Here is a 14,514-nt window from a genome sequence, read left to right on the forward strand (position 1 = left end):
AAAAAAAAAAAAAATTCAGAATTCAGACAACTATCACAACATATAAAAAAAGCATATAAAAAAAGTTTAACACAAAGCATATAAAATAAGTTCAAATAAAACATTAAATGATGGCAAATAAAACATTAAAACTTCATCAATTCTCTCATTTGGTCCTCTAGCAAATCCTGTAGACATCAAAAGAAGAAAAGTTATAAACTTAAACATAATAATATTAAGGTACAAGCATGTACACATATCAAAACGTGCTTAATATAATTGTATTGTAATTAAAATACTATGACAATTCAAAAAATGATAACCTTCGTTACTAACAAACCTTTAGGCAAAAGATGAAGCAGCACTTGAACTTGAAGGTTGAGTCACATCTATGAATAAATAATTAGAATAAATTAATAAATAATGAAAACTAAATGAAGTTGCAAATAACTAATTTGCAACCGTTGGATTTGGAAAAATAATTAAATTTTAAATATTAACGGTTTGATTCGTTTTACCAAAAGCTTATCTCATATCGTTGTCTCTACTTAGATCTGGTGTGCTTGTTCAATATGATCCATTGATTATATATACGTTTTCAACATTTAATATATATATTTTTTTTTGCAACAAACATTTAATATTACTCGTTAGATTAGATCAAACAAGGCAAGCTTACGGTGTCTCTGTTACACCATATACATACTTCTTAGTAAATGCTTGATAGCTGTCCTCCATATACATATTTGAATTGAACTTAATATCTAATGGTAAATGGGAATGTTCAAACTCCTGGATCCTAAATTCCTAAAGTATCTAATAATGCTTTAATTAAATTGTAGTTATAAGTCATATATTATTTTTTAATTCAATTGAATCAATTGTGATTGTCATTATACATGAATCATATGATTAACTTGTAGACTTACTTATGAGTTATGTCATATTATATATGTATTATTTATTATTATATAATCATATGATTTAATGATCAAGTCATAATGTGATATAATAATATCTATTATAGTGATAATATATAAATTACTAAAATTATAATGATAATACATTAATACTTAAATTTTGTTTATAAGTAACACCTTGGTCATTGTTTAATCCAATGCCAATTGCTTAATTTGATATTATACGAATCATATCATCATTTTACATTAATAATATGATTCACTTGAAGTCTTGAATAAAGTATTTGAATTGTCATTGAATCATATGATTAAGTATTGATATTATACATTTATATTATTCATATGCATATGTAGACTTATAACATATATAGACTTATAAGTTTAAAACATACATTGCAAATAAGTCTCTAGATATTTAATTGTTGTATTAGTATGAATTGGTATACTTATGAGTTATGTCATAGTATATATGTATAATGTATTATTATATAATCAAATGATTTAATGATCAATTGATCATGTGATATAATCATATAAATTATAATGATAATATATTAATACTCAAATTGTGATTTAATTATTTTTTTTTAAAAAAAAAATAAATTGTGATTTAATGATCAAGTGATTATATGATATAATCATATAAATTATAGTGATAATATATTAATACTCAAATTGTGATTTAATTATTTTTTAAAAAAATTGTGATTTAATGATCAAGTGATTATATGTATTAATATATAATCAAGTGATTATGTTATATGTATAAATATTTTTATAATTATAATTATAAAAATATATTATATAAAAAGGTGGTTAGCGGTTAGCGGTTACGGTTAGTAGACCCAATAACCGCTAACCGCTAACCGCTAGGCGGTTATAGCGGTTAGGCGATTAGCGGTTAATGCAGTTAAGCAGTTAGGCAGTTAAGCGGTTAGGCGGTTATAACGGTTAACAGTTAGCGGGCGGTTTTTAACCGCCCGCATTGACACCCCTAATATATTCTAATAGTCTCAACTCTAACTCTGAAATGAGAAATGATATTTAATAGACTCTCATACTACTGTCATACAACTATAATGATATAATATTGAATGAAATATGTTAAGAATATGATAATTATTGAGCGTTAAATATTTGATTTATAAAATTTTAACTATTGAAATTAAAAATAATAATTAACATGCTAAAAAAATGGTCCATGATACAGTTCCCTAAATCCCCTTAAGATAAGTTTGGTTGGATCATTTAAAGAAAAATATTTACAGATTGAAATAAGAATAATGATAGGAACCATCTCTTTAGAGGTTTGATATGGACACAACACAAACCCAATTCATGGCCAACTTCTCTCCTACATGTAAAAAAAAATTTAATTTTAAACCAAACAAATTGTTTTTTTCCCCAAATTTTCAGAATGTCAAAATCCTTTCTATCAATTTTTTTTTTTTTTTTTTTATTTAAATGACACGTAGGAGAGAAGTTGGCCATAAGTTGGATTTATGTTATGGCCTTAACATTTTCCATCTTTTTATCCACTTTTTATTCTTCTGAAGTTGATATGGCTTTTAAAATCACTATTGGGGTAATTGTTCAATTGTCAAATAAATTTTTTAAAGTAGTTGTGTATGCAGTGGGGTATATCTTCAAATCTCATAATAAAATTTTACATGCTTGATTAGCGTACATTATCTTAATTTTCAATAATGTTTTGATATAATTAGGTCAAGTTATAGCTCATAAGTCGAATTTGAGAGAGCGCTTCCAATTTTTAATCTAGGCATCTTTTGTGCGGCCTAGTGGATAGGTGTTATTTTGGTCACACCAAAATAAAATAGTCACCATTAGTCTCACCTTCATGCTTCTTTACCCTTTTTCTTATTCCTTTATTTTCCTTAAAAAAGGCAATTACTTTCATTATAAATTTATAATATCCATTTAATAAATAAACAATGTTCTACAATTAAATATAGAGTACAAGACTTAGAAGATAATTATATAATGTTTACTTAAATAAAGAAAATAATGAGGAGGAGGCTTCCTCAAGTTTTGTTACTTTTTTGAGATAAAATATTAGCAAGAAAGAATGCATGGATTTGATTTTTGGTCATAGCTAAATGACAATCCTTTTGAATGTTGGTGTGGTTGTAACTGTCTTCCTATAACGAATATAACTGCTATTTAGTATTCTTCCATCATTGGAGGAAAAGCCGTCAAACCCTAGAAAAAAAAAGAGTAGCGCAAGGAGAGCAAGGAGAGTATAGCAAAGTGCGGGGAAGGAGTTACGACTCCCTCCTCCCCGCCCCCTTTCTCCTTTCCCCCCATTTTTCCCGCCTCCACTGCAAATCGACCAGGGTGCGTGTGTCAATGGTCCTCGGGGTGCATTCTAGTGGCGCGTGAGGGTGAGTTAGGTTTTTGTTATTGTATTTTCATTGTTTTTAAATAAGAATGTATTTTCTCTAGATCTGTTTTTAATAGAGATCTATGAGGTGAAATTTTATTCGTTTTCTTAGTTTTTGTTTTCACAAATCCTTAAGAATAATGGAATTGGTTTTCGGTCGGCCTTTTGTTTCCTTATGATTCATTTTTTGGGAGCAAACCATATACCGAAGACAAAGAAGTTATCAGGCATAAATAAAAATTCTCACTATAGTAGAGGCAACAAAGAGGACTGCGATTGATAAGGGCAAAACTAGCATTTGGAGTTTAGGGGAGGAAATTAAAAAATTTAGGGGTAAAATTATAATTTTCAAAAAAATTTAAAAAAATTATGGGAAAACATGGTCCTTTGGGGGTGGGCCCCCAAGGGGCCATGTAGTTAGCGATTGATAAAGCTAGTAGAGATAGAAAAAGCAAGGGAATCTCAATGACCTGACAGCTAATAGAGATGTGATTCGTCAAAATTTGTTGTAGATTTAAAACTGATTGGGACGGTGACTTTTCGTAGATATTGTCTTACAATAGCGTGAGAGGCTTGTATATGTCATTGATAATAATTGAATTATAAAAATTCCAAATTGTATAAAAAAAATTAAAAGATGAGATTAAAAAATGAGGTTTGATACGGGCACAATACAAACCCAACTTATAGCTAACTTCTCTCCTAAGTGTAAAAAAAATTTGAATTTTAAACTAAACAAATTGTTTTTTTTTTCCAAATTTTCAGAATCTCAAAATCCTCTTTATCAATTTTTTTTATTTAAATGATACGTAAAAGAGAAATTGGTCATAAATTGAATTTATGTTGTGACCTTAACATTTTCCATAAAAAATTACGGGAGAATACAAACAAGCCTTTCTCATAAATGAAATATTGTTTTATTGTCCTATTTGATGTTGTTGGTTTTACGGGGCTAAAGCAGCGACAGGAGGAAGTAGGGATTTTGGTGAAAAAAATATTGTTTTTAATTGAATGGTCTAATTACACCATGACTTGATTTTCCCGGAAAATCTCAACCTTTACGAGAAAATCTCGCGATGGACCCTCCTGCAGACCCCGCAGACGAGTTCCGCAACTGGCTGGAGTTGCCCCGGAACGTGACGGCGTCGATCCTGCTGAGACTGGGCGCCATCGAGATCCTGACGAGCGCGCAGAGGGTGTGCTCGCCGTGGCGCAAACTCTGCAAGGACCCGTCGATGTGGCGCGCCGTCGACATTTGCAACACCGACAACTGCTGGAATAACTACGAACTCGAGAGGATGTGCCACGACGCCGTCGATTGCAGCTGCGGCCAGTTGGTCGATATCAGCGTCGAAAACTTCGGCACCGACAAGCTCCTCAGGCACATCGCTGACAGGTATTTTCTTTTTTTTTCTTTTTTTTCTGTTCGGATTTGATTTGAATTATGCGCGAGAAATAAAGGTTTTGATTGACATGCTTATGTTTAATCTTTAATATTGATGGCCTTTTTGTTGTGCAATGTGATTGCTACGAGTCTTTTGGTTGTTTGGATTTTGGTAACTTCTTCGTGTAATTCTAGTTAATTGATTTAGAGGTTTAGGGTTTGTTGGTAAATTTGAGATATCTGTGTTTATCAATTTCTATCAAAACCATGTTTTTGTGATTGTCTTGCTTCACTCATTCTTTTTCTTCTTGGAAAAAGACTATGAAAATCACTTTGTTCAAACATTTGAATTGATGCGCGTAGCTTTCATAGTGTAAGGTGTTACATGTAAGCCCAGAGCACACTTAAGGCAAAGATAAAAAGGGAATTTGATTGGAGGATGTACTTTTGATGATCATCAAAAGTTACCATAAATAATATTGAAAGCCCATCGCGTGCTCAAGTCAAAGATTCTAACTAAAGCAATAGAAGCTGGATTCCTGAATGGTAGGCAATTACCTTTGAAAAAGAGTTGTTCTTTGATGAAAACTGCAGTGGGGGCAATGTTGTGCACAATGAGTGGTTATTGCAGCACCTTTGAACCATTTTTAAATAAAATTGGTTTGCCAACAATTTGACGACCGACTTTGGTCAAGCTGACTGTTCAATCTTTGTGTGCATAATAAATACCTAGTATTCAAGGATCAGGACTTCTGGTTTCACTTCTTCATGTTTAAATCATTAGGCTTCTGTGATTAATTATCACCATGGTCTATATTAATTAGATGTAATTGGTGCAGCAATGACTTCTCTAAGATTGTGTCATAAGTGCAATTTTGTTATATCCTTAGCCTATATTAAAGAAAGCTTAGTTTCTTTCAAGTATCAGAAAATATGCAAGGTTATATTTATTTCTAGGTCCATGAATATATGTAGATTAAGACTGAACTACTATAATGTGTATCTTGTAGAGCCCAAGGGGTTGCTCAATCGACTAAAGACCACGCCTCATAAAGCGGAAATCATTAGTTCGAATCTTATTTTTCCCTTCTACTTGGGGAAAAAATTACTTACAAAAGAAATGTTGTATCTTGTGTTAACTGTAGCTGAGTTACAAACTTGGTAGTTTGCTTGTGCTTTATAAACAGGCAAGTTCGCATATGATGTTGGCATAGTTCCTTGGTATTTTCAAAAGTCACAAGATACTTGGACTTATGGCTTCAAATGTATGAAGTTATGGGATGTTCCCAACTAGACATCGTGTTTCTTTTCTCTGAATAATTTTTCTATATGGAATAGAAAGTAGGCAGCACACCACCACTTTGCAGCTGTCCTCCTTGTTGAATTATAGGCCCCAGTGGGGGGCTGCAATGTAGAAAAATATATCTGATACAGTGCACAGTTATGTTGTGGATTCAATTTCTCAATGATGAAGTGGCTGATGTAGAATTCTTCCACATATTTGTGTTTGCCTGTCTGTTGATAGCTGCTTGTTCATTTTTTTGTCATTTCCTTTAATGGTATTTTAACAGTTCAAGTCAGCTCAAACGCCTTCGGCATGTGCATTGCAATGACATTTCAGATGAGGGATTCAGTGGAGTGGCTGCAAAACTTCCATTATTAGAGGAGCTTGTCATTTCATACTGTCCATTGTCAAAAGAAGCTCTCAAAGCTGTGGGCCGTTATTGCCCTCTTTTGAAATCACTCAAATTCAACAGCCGGAGGTATGGAAAGTATGAAGAGGAGGCATTTGCCATTGCAGAGAACATGAGTGAATTGCGCCACCTCCAGCTTTTTGGAAATATGCTCACTAACGACGGCTTGCAGGCCAGCCTTGATGGTTGTCCTCACCTTGAATCACTTGACCTACGGCTATGTTTGAATGTCACTCTGGCAGGGGATTTGGGAAGAAGATGTGCTCAACAGATTAAGCACTTGCGTCTTCCCGGTGATTCCACTGATGACCGGGAATTTATTGTTTGGTGGAAACGTGAATTTATTGTTTGGTGAGATTTCGGACATAGATCATTTGTTTCATATTTTTTGTTTTCCTATTCAAATAATGGAATGGGGACTGCATCATTTGTCTGATAAGTATATTATGACTTCTCAGGTGGCGGTGATTTCTCGGACCAAGTCTACTACCACCACCGCTAAATCGACATTGAATACTTTGAAGATGTTTTGTAGGAAAAAGTGAAAAAAGATGTTTTGTAAGAATGTTTTGAATGAAAAACTGAAAATTTTTTGTTTTGTAGTAATATTTTTATTTAAATAATAATATAAAATTATTGATGTGATGGAAAACGGAAGAATGTTGGGGGTTAACTTTAAGATGAATAGTGTGAAATATTTTTTTGAGGTCCTTTGGGTCTTTTGGCAAACACAGTCATTGCATGTCAGAAGCTTTTTGAAGGGAAGAAATGGTAGGCTTCAAATTACTTATCTTACTTATACCTTATTTGTTACATAATCTATATATTTTATTTATTTTTCCTAAGCAGATTATGTTGATCTCGGCATATATCGTGCAAGTCTTTATCTTTAAAAAATAAAATAAAAAATAAAAAATTAATTTATGGTGATCCTCCATAAGGATCACCATAGATTAATTTAGATATAATTAGATATATTAGATATAATTCTAGGGTTTTTTTAGTTTACTAGGTTACTTGCTTATCACTCATAGCCTTTTTATGAACAGAAGCCTATGTAATCCTTCATACAATATAATCTTACTACAATGTAGTCAATTATATATTTTCGCGCTCTTCTTTCTTCTTTAATATATCTCTCCACTGGTATCAGAGTTCTTTTGGCGTTCTCTTTTGACGAATTTCAGTTTCATTGCCCTACACCAAGTGCCTCCAAAATTTCTACTGTCCATAACCTCAAAAGTCGTTCCAAGTCTATAGACTAAGAGCCAGTCAGTCTATTTGCCACCAACGGTGTCTAAAAGAGCCGCCACGGTCCCTAAAGAATCTACCCGTTTAGTTATGCACCGCCAAAAAGCGGCGATCGACTCAATAATAGCGCCAATTGACATATCAGAACCCAGCGAGTCTATATCCACCAACTGCAGCCTCATTGGATCCTCCACGCACCCACATGCACCGCTCAAATTCAACTACGGCCTCATTTATACCTTTATTGTTATATAATCTACACATTTATTTTTCCCTAAGCATATTATCTTGATCTGTACATATATTGTGCAAGTCTTATTTTATTTTTCTTTTTTTTTTGAAAAAAAAAATGGAAAAACATGTTTCAAAAACTAGACAATGATGATCCTCCAAGGATTTGCCTAAATAAGCCATAACTAGGGCTGGGTATCGGTCGGTTAAGACCGGTTAATGGACTTATCGGTCGGTTAACCGATAAGCTATCGGTTAACCAAGTCCTAACCGATTACCGACCGATAAGTCCATTAACCGAAAATTATTGGTCATATCGGTAATCGGTTAACCGACCGGTTAACCGGTCGGTTAAATCGGTTTGGGCTTTGTGGGCTTTTTATTGAGCTTTTACTGATTGCTAATTAGGCTAAAAATTAATTTGAAATTGCTAAATTGAGTTTTGTGGGCTTTTTATTGGGCTTTTTATTAGGCCTTTTTTTTTTTAGTTTATATTAATATAATAATTAATAAACCGGTTCTAGGCTTCCAGAAGCTGGAAGCTCATTTTGTTCCATGGACCATGAGCACTGAGCAGAACCGGTTCTAGGCTTCCAGAAGCTGGAAGCTCATTTTGTTACAAATTTCCAATGAACGAAATATGTCATTGTCAACCAACAAATTGGGCTTTATTTGATTCAAAGGCAAAATTGAAATTTTTCATTGGAAGGAAATTCTACCCATAAATATAAATTATATAATGCAGTTGCTCACAATAAAACACAATAACAAATGCAAAATCTAGTAGTCTAAGCATTGAACCAATTCAAGAGTCAAGACCTTAAACATTTTGTATCAGGGGCTCTCATCAACCTACATACAGTGATCAGTGAATAATAAGCAATCTCAAATCAGCAAAATTAAAAAAAAAAAATCAAACCTACTCAAACTCAAATTAAAATCCATCCAACTATCGAAGAATAATAAACAAAGTATTAACTAAGTAAAGTCAATAAGTCACTTAGTAAAAGGAAAATAAGTTTAACCCACATAAAGGACAACACCGATTACACAAATATCAAAAGTAGAAAGAAAACATAAAGATTAGTAATAAATATGGATAAACATAAACAAGGTTACACAATAATTTCCAATTCCATGATCCACCTCAAACATGGATTATCTTCAATTCCTTAAATTTGCTTCCTTCAATAGACAAAACATAAACATAGTTAATCGCTATTAGTGATTAATATTAAAGAGTAAGAAATAAATATCAAGTAAGAAAAAAAATATGATGCAAAAAACTTACCAAATACTTTAAACAAAACATCACCTCGCAATGTTCATCCATCAAACCTTTAATCCTCATCAAATGTGAGGGAATTAGACAGAATTTCTACCACAATGAAATTTTTAAAGGATTAGTAAAAAATAAAAATAATTTAATCAAATAATTAGAACAATGAACAAATTTGAAATTAACAAATATTACCCGACTCAAGCTTGTAGCTTTCTTCATCTTCAATATCAGGCAAGAGTTGCTCACCATACTCAAAATTGGGAGAAGATCTCAACCAATTCTGACAACAAATAAGAGCTTCCACTGTTTTCGGAGCCAAAGAACTCCGAAAAGGATCTATGATGCGACCTCCGGTGCTAAATGCCGACTCATAAGCAACAAAGGTAAGTGGAATTGCAAGGACATCCCGTGCTATCTCGGCGAGAACCGGAAACTTCGACTTATTTACCCTCCACCACATTAAAATATCAAAGGTCTTATTTGGTGACTCGACCTCCTCGGTATAATATTGCTCTATCTCTGTCCGACACATCATCACATTTTTGGACGCCCGAAAGGAATGGTAAATAGCTAAAGCATCCTTCTTATTACTACCCACACTTTCGGAACTTGTACCGACATCCACACCCTCATTTGAAACCCTACTCCCACTTCCTTCAACATTCTTAGCATAATGTTGATAAAACTGGTTCAAGACATTCTTTAACTTGGAAATAATACTTGATGCTTTTGATGTACCCACATTTGTCTGCAACCAAAATTCCAAGACGGATATCTTGTAACGTGGATCAAGCACAGCAGTAAGAAACAACAGGGGGTTAATAGCCTCAAAGTCTCCCCAATACTTATCATATTTCTCTTTCATACTTTTTGCCATGTTACTCAACGAATAATCATCACTTTCACAATACTCCGTCAAACAATGATAAACGTTTTGGAGTGTATCAAAAAACAAGTTAGAAGTTGAGTACGAGGAACCCGACATCCTTATTGTCTCCTCATAAAACACACGCAAAAATTTAACAAAGTGTCGAACCTTCTTCCAATCATCTTCAGTCGGACTCCCCAACTCATCATCATTCAAAAAGTTGAAAAAATTCGAATCTTCATCTAACATAAGATCAAATGCCCTTTCATACTTTTGTGCTACTTCCAACATGGTATAAGTAGAGTTCCATCTAGTGGAAACATCAAGTTTCAATGAAGATTTACATCCAAGTTGCTTCCTTTCTACACAAGACTTAAAGAGGGCCAATATTTGGGGGGATCCCTTCACATACTTTACCATATTTCGGATCCTTTCAATTGAATCATGTACATCCTTCGTACCTGCTTGCACAATTAAATTTAGAACATGCGCACAACACCTTATATGGACAAAGTCATGGCGACAAATAACATTTGCATTGGACATATTTCTTTTTTTAAACTCAGTCATTGCCTTGTCATTAGCAGTTGCATTGTCAAGTGTTATCGCCAACAAATTTTTAATCCCCCATTCCACCAAACATTGCTCTATTTCCTTGGTAATCGTTATTGCCTTATGATCTGACACTTGGCGAAATGCCAATATTCTTTTGTGATATTTCCAAGAAGGATCAATGAAATGTCCAGTTACAACCATATAATTCATATTCTGAATCGAAGTCCAAGTGTCCGTAGTCAAACAAATCCTTTGACCAGCTATCAACAACTTTTTTTTGATTAGGTCCCTTTTGGTCATAAACAACTTAATACAATCCTTCATCATTGTATAGCGAGAAGGAAGCGTAAATCGAGGCTCAAGAACCCTAAACATTTTCCTAACACCCTTCTTCTCCACAACTGAAAATGGAAATTCACCAACAATGATCATTTCACAAAGTGTTTCCCTAATAGCTTTTTCAGAATACTTAGCAATAATTAGGTTATTGCCACTAGCACCACTACTCTGATTCTCTCCGGCCACAAAAGTGAACTTAGACTGAGAGCTATCTTCTCTTGCTTTTAAGCTCTTGTACTTTTCACAATTTCTAAAATGGTACAACATGTTAGAGGTGCCATTTCTTGTAGGGTGACATTTATACTGCCTCCCACAGTAGTTACAATTTGCAGTAGGAAACTCTTCAGAACTACTTTTATCTTTAGTAAAATGGTCCCATACTGAAGATCTTTTCAATCTTAATCTTTTTTTACCATGGATTGGTGGTCGTCCACCACGACTATGAGATGTTCCCATAGAATCAGCACATCTAATCCCTTGGGTATCCGTTTCAAACTCATCAGATTCATCATCATATGTTTCTAATTCTTCATCATCTATGGGACAAGAAGAAGTAGCTGATGTAGGTGCATATGCATCCATTTAAACTACAATAAAAATAAAAATAGTTTGTATTCAATATTTTTAAACTACAATAAAAATGAAAAGTGAATCTGTAACTAGCTATATATAATTACTAGAATAAGGTGAAATTGAAAACAGACCAAGGCCATATATATACACTTAACACTTAATTTATAATTATAAACCACCAACAGCAAATAAGGCCATATATATACACTTAACACTTAATTTATAATTATAAAGTATAAACCACCAACAACAAATAAAGCCATATATATACACTTAACACTTAATTCTCCCAACAGCAACCAGTAACCACTAGAAATATTATTTACTTGCCCAAAAAAGTTCCTGATCAAATGAAAGAGCTAGAAATATTATTATCTATTATATAACACTTACAAAGGCAGGTTTCTCACAAGAAAATTACACAAGGAGCACACTACATTCTATGTACGTAGACTTTCCAGTGCCCAAATATATATATATATATATATATATATATATATATATATATATATATGCTCTACATATTCACTAATAATTACTCAAACAAAGACCTTGGGCACGGAATCTGTGGGCTTGCAGACTATAAAACAATATCTTGAAATTTTTTAGAGAGAGAGATCTAATGGAGTACGAGAGGATACACAAAGTGACAAAGTTCAAAAAAAAAAAAAACAGTTAACACAGAAAATTACCTGGGCTGCGATGCGATGCGACTCTGCGAGAGACGAAGGTGCAGGTGTGCGATGGTGCGAGTCTGCGAGAGATCGACGGTGCAGCGTGCAGGTGCTGCAGAGGGACTCGAGAGTGGAGGGAGAGACGGAGATGCGGTGTTGCTGCGGGATCGATGGAGGGCGGCGCTGCTGTGGGTCGACGGAGGGAGTGGCGCTGCTGCGAGATCGACGGAGGGAACGGCTTACGGCGCTTCTGCTGAGGGATCAACGGAGGGAGACTGCTGGGCCGCTGGCTGGTGGCTGCTACAGGGCTGCCGCTGCGTGCGCCGTGCAGGTTTGGGTCCTTTGGGAAATTGGGGAAAAGATGAAGCTGACTACCCGATGCGATGGTGACTGACTACTCCTGGTGTATACCCAAGTTGTAGTATGGACTCATTTCTCAATAGGCGTGATTTGTGTCTTGTGAAACCAAAACGGCGTTGTTTTGGTTTCAACCAAAACGACGTCGTTTTGGTTTTAACCTTTAATAATAAATATAAAATTTTAAAAAATTAAAAATTAAAATAGCTTATCGGTCATATCGGTTATATCGGTTAACCGATAAAAAAATTTTAACCGACCGATTACCGACCAATAAGCTTATCGGTATAAAATTTTTAACCGATTACCGATCGATAACTATCGGTTACGGTTAATATCGGTTCGGTTAAAATCGGTAATCGGTCGGTAATCGGTAATCGGTTAATCTGCCCACCCCTAGCCACAACTAAAGTTTCAAAGAGCTTGAAACATGATGGGTGTAGCATGTAGCAACCCAGATTTTTAAAGTCTTATTTTAGAGATATTAAATTGATGCTATGATTATATTAATATTCATATTAGGTAATGGCATTTACTTTGAGGTTGAGATATTTATTGATGATATTAGGTAATAATATTTATTCTTGAGGAACTTATTAGATCTTATGAATATTATTGGAATGAATATTGATTTGAGGTTATTATATCATGATGATGATTTATATTGATTATTTTATTGGGAGATTTAAGAGATATGATAATTGATGATTGATTGGTATAATTTGGAGTATGATTGTAATAATTGGTGATATAATAGGATAGTAAATGGTAGGTATAAGGATGGTAGAATTTTGAATAAGAAGGTAGAATAGTATAGGGTTGGTGAAATAGTATAGGGTTGGTAGAATAGTATAGGGTTGGTGGAATAGTATAGGGTTGGTGGAATAGTATTTGATTTTCTCCTATAAATAGAGCTCTTCTCCTTCAGTATTTTCACCACTCATCTCCTCTCCCATCTCTTGCATATATTCTTCCTTCTTCCGCTTTTTACTCGGTCTTTCTTCTTTCTAAGAGTGTTTACTCAGAACAGAGAGAGAAAGGGCGAGACCAAGCGCTACAAGAAAGAAAGAACACAAGAGAAACCGAGAGTGAAATGGGAAATTTAAGACAGAGAGCTGAAGAGGAAGAAAGAGAGTTTAGGCGAGAGAGAGAGAGAGAGAAAGTCAGTGAAGGGATTGTTATGGGTATGGACCAATTGCAGCAGAACGGGTTTCAAGTAATTACCTTTGATGATCCATTCATGTAATCCACTGTAAGTATTCTTACTTACTGAGTATGATATTGATATCCAATAATACGAATTTTTGTGGTTTTATAACTTGTCTAGCATTTTGCTATATATGATTCAACAATGATTTATATTGTCGGAAATCAATTGACTCACTACTTCACAGTTTTTGTAGTGCTTGCAGGAATGAAAAATCAAGGTAATTATGCAGTTGTGATTAGAGATTCATATTGAGATGTACAGAGATTCCAAGTTGGTTAAGTTTTGTCTAGAGTTTAGACTGTCGGATAGATTTGTATAAATGCCTTGTACGACATAGCTTTGGGTATTTTTTGTATAAAGAAAAGTATTTTAACAGTATTTTTTTTTGTATTGATAATTACAGTTTTTCCGCTATATGAGATTAGATTGTTACATAGCAGCCACTGATAATACTAAAGAAATAGGGGAAATTATCATTTTCCCTCATGAACTACCACGCGATGAGCATTTTTCCCATCAACTACCAACTTTATATTACGACCTCATCAAACTACCATTTCATTACCAAAACCCCCCTTCCGTCAGTCAAAGAAGTCAATCATGACGGTCAACGTGTCACGCACGCGTCACGTGCCAGCTTTTGGATTTCTCTCCAGATTTTGCGCATACCTGGTTTAAGTAGCCTTTTAATTAAAAATTAAAAATTAAAAATTAAAAAACAAAATGCACGTTTAGTTTAGGTTTTACCCACTAAATCCCACACCTCCCGCCTTCCCCCCCTCTCTCTCTCTCTCTC

The 14,514-nt window shown here is 34.1% G+C and overlaps 1 protein-coding gene across 1 annotated transcript; it reads left to right on the forward strand.

Moving 5' to 3' along the window:
• The first annotated feature begins 4,285 nt into the window (after positions 1–4,285).
• On the forward strand, positions 4,286–6,980 carry LOC132172682 (putative F-box/LRR-repeat protein 23). The gene is made up of 3 exons (XM_059584225.1): positions 4,286–4,696; positions 6,256–6,729; positions 6,837–6,980. The coding sequence occupies exons 1-3, from the start codon at positions 4,377–4,379 to the stop codon at positions 6,844–6,846; spliced, it is 804 nt and encodes a 267-aa protein (XP_059440208.1). The 5' UTR covers positions 4,286–4,376; the 3' UTR covers positions 6,847–6,980.
• Positions 6,981–14,514: the final 7,534 nt, after the last annotated feature.

The sequence above is a fragment of the Corylus avellana genome, chromosome ca2 (assembly GCF_901000735.1).
Source record: "Corylus avellana chromosome ca2, CavTom2PMs-1.0".
In the NCBI taxonomy this organism is placed as follows: domain Eukaryota; kingdom Viridiplantae; phylum Streptophyta; class Magnoliopsida; order Fagales; family Betulaceae; genus Corylus; species Corylus avellana.

Excerpts from the sequence above, each read along its gene's own strand:
- LOC132172682 (XM_059584225.1), top strand. The coding sequence starts at position 4,377 with ATGGACCCTCCTGCAGACCCCGCAGACGAGTTCCGCAACTGGCTGGAG. Across the intron at positions 4,697-6,255 it reads CTCAGGCACATCGCTGACAG|TTCAAGTCAGCTCAAACGCC; the intron begins GTATTTTCTTTT and ends GTATTTTAACAG.